This window comes from Lipotes vexillifer, unplaced genomic scaffold (genome assembly GCF_000442215.2).
Source record: "Lipotes vexillifer unplaced genomic scaffold, Lipotes_vexillifer_v1.1 scaffold989, whole genome shotgun sequence".
Classification (NCBI taxonomy): domain Eukaryota; kingdom Metazoa; phylum Chordata; class Mammalia; order Artiodactyla; family Lipotidae; genus Lipotes; species Lipotes vexillifer.
The window spans coordinates 455,277-465,946 of record NW_006796817.1 but is presented as its reverse complement, the minus strand read 5'-3'; the positions used below and the strand labels follow the sequence as shown (position 1 = coordinate 465,946).

The window sequence follows — 10,670 nt, the reverse complement described above, 5'->3', positions numbered from 1 at the left end:
TCCCCCCCCCCCCCCCCCCGACTCCCCTTGCTAAAAGCATCCCTAAATACCATCCTTTCTTATTTTATGGAAGCTTCATTTCCTTGCAGCAGAGGCCTGGTCTATTTCCTGAAGCTAAATTATTTGGGCTCCATAAAAGTCAAAATAAAATCATTCAAACCACATTCAGGCACAGAATCACCTACCAACCTGCACCTTCCGCCAGCTGCTTATCCCAATATGCCTTTCTGGTGGTGACCTTGTGTTCCCTTCATCCTTCTGGCATCTGTATTTTCCAATCCACAGAATTTTCCCCTCCCACGTCCATAAATCCTAAATCATAGGTAACAAAAAATTTCCTGCTATAAATCCTGTTTCCCAAGACTAAACAACCTTGATAAATGAAAGCAACCACGGACAGAAATGAGCTTACCTGCAATAAAAACGCATTAATGTGTTTAATCCTTTGCATATATGGCGCCATAAAGTGAATAGATGGAAGAAGGAAGGAATGCACTTTACAAATATTTCATAAAGATTATTTCATTTGATCTTTGTAACAACTGTGGAAGACAGGCAGGGCAGGCATTTATTACTCCCATTTACAGATGACGAAACTAAACATCAAAAAAGGTTAAGTGACTTGCCCAACCAATGATATCACATGACGAGCGTCAGCCCAAACCCATATTAAGGTCCTGCCTCTTCCAACCCAAAGGATGTCCACTATGTACCCTCTCTATAGGTTTCTGTCCTACAGCCAAGGAGCAACTTCCTAGAGATTCGGCATTTCAAAGGGAGGACGGTCCTCTGACTTTGGGGATACCATCTCCCTTCAGCTAACAAGCCAGAAAGCCATCTTCAACCTTCCCAACAGAAAACAATGCCTTTTTCTTCTGTAGACCACTCTTAGCCTTCTTTCTAAAACAATTTCCAACAGTTCCTGTTCTAAAGGGACTTACTCTTATGACACTAATAGTCCAAAAAGTTTGCATCACATATCATTTTCTCAATAAAGTTCAGGGCTGATGCAATACTTTTCACTCTTAGATTTTACAGCTAAAATGACAAGAACACAAAACAGTCAAAAATTATGCAAGACAATGCTGCATTTTTTTTTACTCCACCACATCTGCCTCTAAGTGTCTCCTGTGAGTCACTGTCTGTGTTCAGTCATCATTATAGGAACTGCCATTCTCTACCCTAAATTATTTTACTTTATTTCTTAAAGAAAAATCTCTGCAATAAAAATGGAATCCTACTACATCTTTCACCACCTTGCTGCAGCACCCACCCCTTAACGCAGAACCTCAGATGTCATGTTGCTCCAATTTTTATCACTACCATTTTACACAAACAGAAAAAAAGATGAAGTAAGGTTATAATTCATTTACTTATTATTTCAACAAACACATGAAATCCTATCAGACGCCAGGAACTGGGACCCAAAAATGAACACAAAAGTGTTGCTCCTCTCGCAGCCTGGTGGAGACGTAAACTAAAGAAGTAAATACAGAATAAACTGACCAAGGTTAAGGTGGAGATCAGCACATGGCTTGGGGCAGTGGCCATCATGAAATGCTTTCTGGAAGAAGTGGTTTGTGAGCATTTACAAGCTTCTCTCTCTGGACTTTCAGTACCAAATAAGCCTAAAAGACTCAACCCTACTCCTTTCTGTCCTATACGGTGCCTTCTCACAAGTCTGTAGAACAGGATTAAAGATATGCACAACGAAAGAAAATGTATGATCATTTTCTTAACTGGAAATGAACACTTTGAACAATCCAAGCCCTACAAAGCATGGCTGTCGGAAGAGGAAACTGAGGTTAAAAAAAGTCCCACTTTAATACAACAGAATAAAAGGTCTCTTTGAAGTCGCCAGAACAGCTTGAGCAGAAAGAGAAACAGAAGGCTATTGTGGGGCTTTAGCCTCCAGATGATGAACCCCAAACGCCCTGCAATGGTAAACAAACAAGCCTCTGAGCCAGAATCTGATTTGGGAACCTAACAAAACATTACAATTTAAGGAATCTCTCTCTCCCCATTCATTATTTCCCAAACAAAGTCCCACTGGCTGGCAGCTCCTGTTTTTTTGCTGGTTTCTGGGTTTATTACCTGTAAATTATATTGTGCTTTTCAAAAAAAGGTACAGGTAAATGAAAACAACCACGGTTTTAAAGACCCATAAAAGACCCTATATGTAACAGAAATCAACTCTGCCTGTGTTTACTATGAGGACCTATTACTCCTTTATGCTACTCCAGTGGATTTTAAACTCAAATGACTGATATCACTGCCTGCTAAAGAGCAAGTTAGAGGAGGGAAGGAGCAATTTCAAACACCTGCCTCAGCAGGGGCCCAGACTGCCTCCCTCACCATCTCACCGTGCCTCGGTCAAACAGCTGACCTGGAAATGGGGCTGCAGACCCCAGCCACTGCTATCCCAACAAGTAGGCTCTAAAGTCACACTTCCATTTGGCCTGGCACACCCTCATCCCCACCACTGAGATCCCCAGCCTAAAGGAGGGAAACTGGCCCTAAAGAGGAGGAGATGGCTGGCGGAAGGCAGAAATGGATGAGAGAGTCCTGAGTGGTCTCTTTACTCCGCCGGCCCGACGTGGGCCCGGGAATCCAACACCTCCCCCAACTCGGAGTCCCCTTCCAGGGCACCGCCGAGCCCCTCCCACTCCTTGGCCCAAGGGGCTGCGGTTCCCACCCTCGACCCCTCCAGACTTCAGCGACCGCTTGGGCCCCGGGGACCCTGGCCCAAGAACGACGCCACCCCACAGCCGTCTCGGCCTGGGCCGCCGACCCCTGCCCCGGGCCCCGCCCGGCCACCCGCAGCCCTCTCAGGGCCCGGGGCCGCCCCGCGCCGCCAGCCCGCCCGCCCGCCCGGTGGGCCGCGCACCGTGTGGGACTGCAGGCTCTGGCTCGCCTCGATGGCTGCTGTCAGCGGCACCGTGTCGTCCAGCAGGACCTTGCCGGCCGGCGGCTTCTCCATGAAGGCCATCCCGGAACGCCCGTCCACCACCGCCTCGGGACCAGGGGCAGGAACCAGAGGCGCCGACTCCCGTCGCCCGCCGGGATCCGCCGCCGCCGCCGCCGCTGTCAACACGCGCCGCCCCACGCGCCGCCGCCGCCCGCCGGGCCCTCGGGGTCCTAGCGCCGATCTGCCCCCTCCGCCGCTGCTGTCAACACTGGCAACCCTTTGCGCCGCCGCCTCCCGCGGGTTCCTAGCGCCAAACTGTCGCAGTCACCGCTGCCCTGGACCCGCGCCTCCACGTGGCCGCACCGCAGACCCGGTACCCTCAGTACCGGGCCTCAGATCTCGGGGCAATTCACCCTAAGCCATCATCACCTCCAGAGGTCCTCAGAGCCGAAAAGACCGCGTCTGGGGCCCTGCGGTCAGGAACCCTGCTGTCGGGAACCCTCAGGCGCAAAGATCCCAAGCCTCTCGCCGATGGGCTTTTCGCATTAGGCCCTCAGAAGCTTTACTCTCAGTCTCGAGGAGACCTTTACAACTGGACCTTTCCCACGCAGGCCTCCCAGGTCCAAGGACCCTAAGACCCAGAAAAAAAGGGGCTTCAGGATGTGACCCTCAGTCTGTGCCCTGCAGACCCAGAAACTTTCTAAAACAAACCCCTCAGATACAGGTTTTATGGGGAACTCGTGAACCTGGCTCTTCAGACCCAAGAACCTAACAGCTGGGCCCTCAAGATTGGACCCCAGAGCTGGAGCCCTAAGACTCCAGCACCCTCAGACCCAGAGCCCTTTGAACTGGGGACCCTAAAAATCGGGTATTGGTCCACAAACTCCCAACCTCTACCCTTTGCCCCAGCTCTTAGCTCAGCCCACAAGGCCTTCAAACTTGAGAACTCTCAACCTCAGGCTTGCGGTGGTCAGTCCCACTGTACTGGCTCCAAGAACCTCAAACCCAGAGCCAGAGAACTCTGCCACCAACTTCTCAGCCCCAAATTTGCCCCACCTGCCTGAACCCAAGGCCATAATCCTGGCCCACCCACAGTGCTGTCTCCCTGGGCAGTGTCCCAGGACAGTGGAGAGAGTTAGACTTGGAATTAGATGACCAGAATCTTCAGGGCTCCAGGAATTACCAGCTGTGTGACCTTGAATTCATTACCCAACCTCTCTGAGCCCCAGTCCCCATTTGCAAAATAGAGATAATACTTTTTGGAAGGGTTGATATGAGGAATGCAGTAGGATGGGAAGGGGCTCAGCACATAATAAAACAGACAATATTAGTTTCTTCCTTCCCCTACAGTTCCGGATGGAAGTTTCTAACTCTTAAATTTATCTTCCCTAAATTTCTACATTTCAGACAAGAGAACAAAATTTCTTGGAAACACCACCACCACAATCTGACATCACAGCACAAGCCCAGACAGTATCTAAAGGGTACCCTCCCCAGATCACAAGCTTAAGGGGATTGTTGGGCAACTCCAAGTGGCCAAGTAGCCATGACAGACTGACTGAGAAGCCAAGACTCAGTGGAGAGAGAGATATGAAGAGGGAAACATGGAACTTCATGATTACATCCCAAAATAATCAAAATTCTCCTGCATTCCATGTTTGTCCCAGTGTGTTTAAAAGCAGCAGTCTATTAAAACAAAACTATATATCACTTAGGGAGGGTTCAACTTTTTACTTCCATTTCTTCAAGGCAAATGGGTTATTTCATTACCAGAATCACAGAAACCAAAATTCTGCTTTAATCATTATTCCTATCATGTAGGCTGATCCAGAAAAGGCTCTTCTCGCATACCGCTGGTGGGAGTATAAATTGGTCCAACCTTTCCAAAAGGCATTTATGCATTCAACAATTATTTACCGAGTACTTAAGCACGTAATAGGCCTGGCACTAGGAACTGGGATTTGACAACACATATCAAGGGCTTTGAAAATGTTCTCACGCAGTAATCCCACCTCCAGGAGAGTATCCTAAGGAAATAATCAGAGACAAGTGCAAATATATAGCACTCAAGGATAAATATCTAACAATAGGAGATTGGACAAATCATGGTACAATCATAAACAGAGTATTTTGCAATGATTAAAAATGAGATTATCAAAGGATGTTGATGTTGGGAAATGCTCTAGACATAACAGTAAGTAGAAAAAAGCAATATATACATTTTATGATCCTAAGATTTAAAAATATATTTTAGGAAAAACACCAGAAGGAAGCCCACCAAAGTATTAACTGAGGGTCTCTAGCAAGTGGAATCATGATGCTATTTTTTTGTTTTCTTGCACTTTTCAAAATGTCTCTAGTGAAGCTATTTGTATGATTAGGAGAAAAATAATGGTATTATATAACTGAGTTGCAAAGGTCATCAAGTGACAGCCTGTTGTCTTCCTTACTATGAAAACGAAACTGAGAAACCAGATATTTGATGAAGCTGCAGATGCTCAATCTAGCCTTTCTCATTCTCTAGAAATTCTTGACTAAAGTAAACGTCTCAGAATAAATACTAAATAGATCCTCTGGAGACCTGGCCCCAATCCTGACAGTCTCGCTATCCATTTGGCTTTTGAAGTGGCTCATACTGAAGGTGGGACAACTCCCAGTCCAGAGCTGATCTGAATCAAATCAACTTTGCTTCCAGTCTCATGCTGGGTAAAGCGAATGAGGTATGCAGTACCTTAGTTGTTGCCACATACACTACTACTCAGGGCTGGCAGGGGGAAAAAAAATTTACATTCTTGTACATTGCCAAATGTTTAGATGGCCCACAGGTTGTTTATCTAACAGCTTGACATTTGGCCAGACTGAAGATAATGAGTTTTAGTGAGGTTGCTTCTATACCTGGCAACTGCTCTACAAATCAAGACATAGAAGCTTGTGAAAAACTCGGTGCTTCCTAAGCAGCAACCCCTCCCAACTCAGAATGACTTTAAATATTCATCATCTGGATAAATCAAACTCACGTTTGATCTTTCTTCCTTCCCTTATGTGTTATTTTCCATCACATCACAGAGGAATTTTGCTCAGGGTTTACAAGGTCATATGAACTGTGGCCTACCTAAGAGCCGCCATAAAAATTGATTGTAGCCTAGAAATCGACTGCTTGTGGAGCCTTCTATTAATCCTGTTCTATTTATGTAGTGTCCACATTTGTCTTGGGTTTTCTTACGATTTTGCTCCAACTCAAAATTTCTCTGAAGATGTCGAGAATTCTAGTCTCTGCTGTGTTTGTAATCCATATGAAGAAAAGCCAAGAACAAAGGAAGTAAAACATCTGGGACACTGGAGATACTCAACTGCAGCCCAAGAGTAATTCCACAGCACTTGCATTCTGTTCAAACAGAGCCAGTTAATAAATTATGCCAGTACATGAGGCGCTCAGAGTGGCACAACTGCTCAGAGTGACTGTCAACCTTTGGTGGAGTATGTTTTAATATAAAAACTTAATAGATGTAATTTAGTAGCAATTTTCTTTGGCAGTAAATTGGACTCTTAATCATACTCTGAGAACATAGAAGAAAAATGACTAATAATTCAGCACAAAATGAACACCTGTGGTTACCTAAGAGGTACGAACGTGCATTTAGCAGTTTCTTCTTTTTCTAGCTGAATACACAAGATGAATGGTGGCTGTGGTGAGGCTTTCTCCCTGCTGCTACTTAAGATTTGCTGCTCAGAAAAAGAAATGAGTGGCACTTCACCAATATGGAAATGTTTCTAATAGAATATAAAAATCTGTTAAGCAATTTTCCAGTACATTAGACTGAAATTGCTTAAGATGGGTATACATTTCTGTGGCAATCGAACATTACATAAATTGCAGTCTTATAATGCCCCTATGTGGAAAGTGCTAGTACAATTTGGCCTCATATTTTAGTCAGTACTTTTGTACTCACTTCCACTTGTGAACTTGTACAAAGCCACTTCACAATTACCTGGGAGAGGACTTCCTGATTTGAGGGTCACCCATGCTTTCATTAGAAGAGTCATTCTTTCTGGCAACTTGTACAGAGCTCAAAATGAAAAAGCCAACCAGCTAGTTTTTGTTAGTCAACTTTAACAGAGCATGAGAGGTCTGAGAATCTTGGCTCTGAGTAAAAATAACAAGTCATTGTGTACAGAGAAGTATCCCTAACTTCTTGCCTGCTTCTCTATTCCAACTTTTTATTGGTTTACAAAGATCATTGGTTTACAAAGAAGACCACGACATCTACTGAACATACACACACACACACAAAAGGAAATGCTCATATTGAGAAGCTACTTTAAGTTAGAGTATTAATCAGCTATCTGCCAGATCTGACATACATCCCTCCCCACAATACTTGACTTGCACATGATTTTTCATTTTTAGAATAACTCTTTCAGTAATTCTGCTCTGAAGACAAATAATCACTGAATGTCAGCTTAGAAAAAGTGTAGGCAATAGGTATGGGTAGAAGCCATCAAGTAACAGCAAAGAGGAAAACACTACAACTGTAGCAAGGGAATAAGATGTAGAACATTCTGAATATAAACAGAATTATATAGAATAGTGGTTCCAAATACTTTACTGCCACATAACAAGATATCATTATGGAAACTGAAGGTGTCCCAGTATGGGAACATTTTAAGACCCACAGGGTGATGGAAAAAATGCCCTGGAGCCAGGCAGGGCTGTTTGAATCCCAGCTCTACTGCATATTACCTGTACAACCTTGGGCAAGTCACACCACATCAGTCTGTTTCCTTGCCTATAAAATGGAACATTAACTTCATAAAACTGTTTAAAGGATTAGAATTAATGTAGAAAATTGGCTCATCATTGAAAGAATGGTAGCTTATAGTATTAATGATTACATCACACTCTACTTATGAACCCATGCTTCAGGACTGCTGCTAAGTCCCAGAGAATGAGTTCTGCAGGAGTATACAGTCTTAGCTTTAAGTCTCTATATTGTGAGTCAAGTTTCCCATTTTGTTTTTCAATGTCACATCAAATTTTAGGCATGTATAGTGTTTCACCTATAAATACACCTTCTTCAGGTGGATCTAAACCTACACATGCTGCCCATTTTGAAACTCATGATAATGGCATCCTTGCTTCTCACTCTGATTTTGGTATTTTCATCTCACCAACAAACTACAGTATGGTACAGTATTAAAGTTTAAAATACTCACTTTATTTATACACATCACTGCCCTCTAGTGACTAGAATAATTCTTTCTAGTAATCCAACTGATCCCCTTGACGTAAAAAAATAAATAAAAAATCTAGTTACTCATCCACCAGCAGGAAGAAAAAATCTTTTTCCAGGAAATGTTGGTTGATGCAACCAATTAAACCTAATCTTACCTTCCTGATCAAAGCATCTAGCTGTGGTCTGAGCCACCATCTAAAGCTACAGAGCACAGGTGGACCACCTGTATGTTCTACTATAGATTCTTAAGTGTTGGCTATGTTGGGCATGACCAGTTAGTAATAACACATTAGGCACATTTCCTCTCTAATACCCCTTAACTCTTAAGAACGTGACCTCCACAGTGTTCCTTAAATTTTTTACCTTATAATTTTTTAAATAAAAGCATATATTATTTATATAAGGGGGGGGACCCCACAGTATTTTCAAGGGAGAGATAAAAAAATCTGGATTACTAAAACGGGAGCTTTGCATTCAAGATCTATCCCAAGTTTAGAATACCAATAGAGATCGGCTGACATCCTGAAAAGACTTGTCTGTTCTCTAACTTTTGGCCAGTTAGCACCAAACTCAGGAAAACCTCTAACCTTATTCACAGAGAATGGGCAATAGTAGTAGCTACTGTTTATAAGCTAGACCTTGTGCTTAACTACCTGCATCTGTCACCTCCAACAATCCCGTGTGGTAGGTGTTTTTATCCGTTTTATACGTGAGACCAAGAGAACTTATATAACTGAGTCCAAATCTGCACGTAAGCCCTCCTCCGATAACAGAAAAACCATCTGAAGGGCAAGTGACACTGAACATTGAACAAATTACCATCTTGGTGTAAACAGTAACAAATTACAGTAAACTCTGACCCAGAAACTGCTGAAGAACAGAATCTAAGAATATTTACCAGCAAAAGATAGGTGTTCAAAGATGACCTACCTTCTTCAGCAACTAAACGCTATAGCTAGTTATAAATTCAGTGAGAAACTTATTCTCCACAGATATAGGTAGGTTTCTCTTATCCAAATGTAAATCTAATCAGGTTTGAAATCCTAAAAGTAGAACATTAAGCTAAATGATAACTCTCCCAATATTTTTTCAGTTTTTTTTTTTTTTTAATGGCACCTCATGGGAGCCTGGACACAATGTCCAACCTTAGAATCACCTATGATTTTCTTCTTTTTTAATTAATTAATTAATTAATTTAGTTATGGCTGCGTTGGGTATTCGTTGCTGCACGCGGGCTTTCTCTAGTTGCGGAGAGCAGGGGCTACTCTTCCTTGTGGTGTGCACGCTTCTCACTGTGGTGGCATCCCTTGCTGCGGAGCACGGGCTCTAGGTGTGGGCTTCAGTAGTTGTGGCACGCGGGCTCAGTAGTTGTGGCTCACAGGCTCTACAGCGCAGGCTGTTGTGGCGCACAGATTTACTTGCTCCACGGCATGTGGGATCTTCCTGAACCAGGGCTCGAACCCGTGAACGCTGCACTGGCAGGCGGATTCTTAACCACTGTGCCACCAAGGAAGCCCACCTCTGATTTCGTCTAGTCACTTTTTCTTTGTTTTTTTTGGGCTGTGGCACACAGCTTGCGGGATCTTAGTTCCCCAACCAGAGACTGAACTCGCACCCATGGCAGTGAAAGCCCAGAGTCATAACCACTGGACCATCAGGGAATTCCCTATATTTTTCAGTTTTAAAAACCTAGACAGATGATAAATATACTTAAGCCTGTGTGCTGCATAAGGCCAAAGCATAAGTGGACAATGGAACAGCCCTCTATCAGCTCCCCTCCACCAATGTGGGTTTATGGGTCCATCAGCCCCTCCTTGGTGAAGAACTGCAATCCCTGTTTTCCTCAGAGGCTGTTCAATAATAGTAACACTGATGTCTGAACTTACATCTTTAAAGACATATTTCAGGATGTGGGAGCTTCTGGGACCATAACTTTAACCCAGCCTTCCATAACAGTCTTTTTACTTTCTAGCACAAAACATGACACTGCAATAATAGCAAGGAACCGCTTCAGCTTTTTCACTTCTGCAGAAGCTAAAACAACTTCCCCAACATATAAAGGTGCTGGAAAGTTAATTTCCTGGGAAAGAAATACACAGCCTGGCCCTGGCATTTTAGTACCCAGGAGAGCTGAAATAAGTCCATTGATCAAAACTCCATGTACAATCGTCTTTCCAAATCTGGTGTGTTTTGCAAAATCTTCATCCAAATGCAAAGGATTGACATCCCCTGTTAATTCTGAGAAGATAGCCACATCCCTCTGTGTGAAGGCCCTACTGAGTTCAGCCCGGTCTCCAACTCTGATGTGCACATGCTGTAAGTGCTGCTTGTTTAGCACTGCTTGGTTCAGGCAGATACTCCTCTGAAGCCTACCCCACCAAAGGCGATGGCTAGAAAATACTGGGAGCATCTTCAGAGGTCTCAAATTCCATCAATAGGAGCTTTTAGGCTGTTTCAGTCTTCATACATTATGCTGGCACCAAAATGTACTTTTGAGAGCGAGGAATACTTCTGAAATTGAAGACTAT

General features: G+C 43.8%; 1 protein-coding gene across 1 annotated transcript in view; it reads right to left on the bottom strand.

Annotated features, from left to right (window-relative positions):
- PXK (PX domain containing serine/threonine kinase like) overlaps positions 1-2,989 on the bottom strand; it is a 77,589-nt gene extending 74,600 nt beyond the window's left edge. The window contains 1 exon segment of the mRNA XM_007472320.1: positions 2,888-2,989. Coding sequence (XP_007472382.1) covers positions 2,888-2,989 — 102 coding nt within the window.
- Between the last annotated feature and the right edge of the window lie 7,681 nt (positions 2,990-10,670).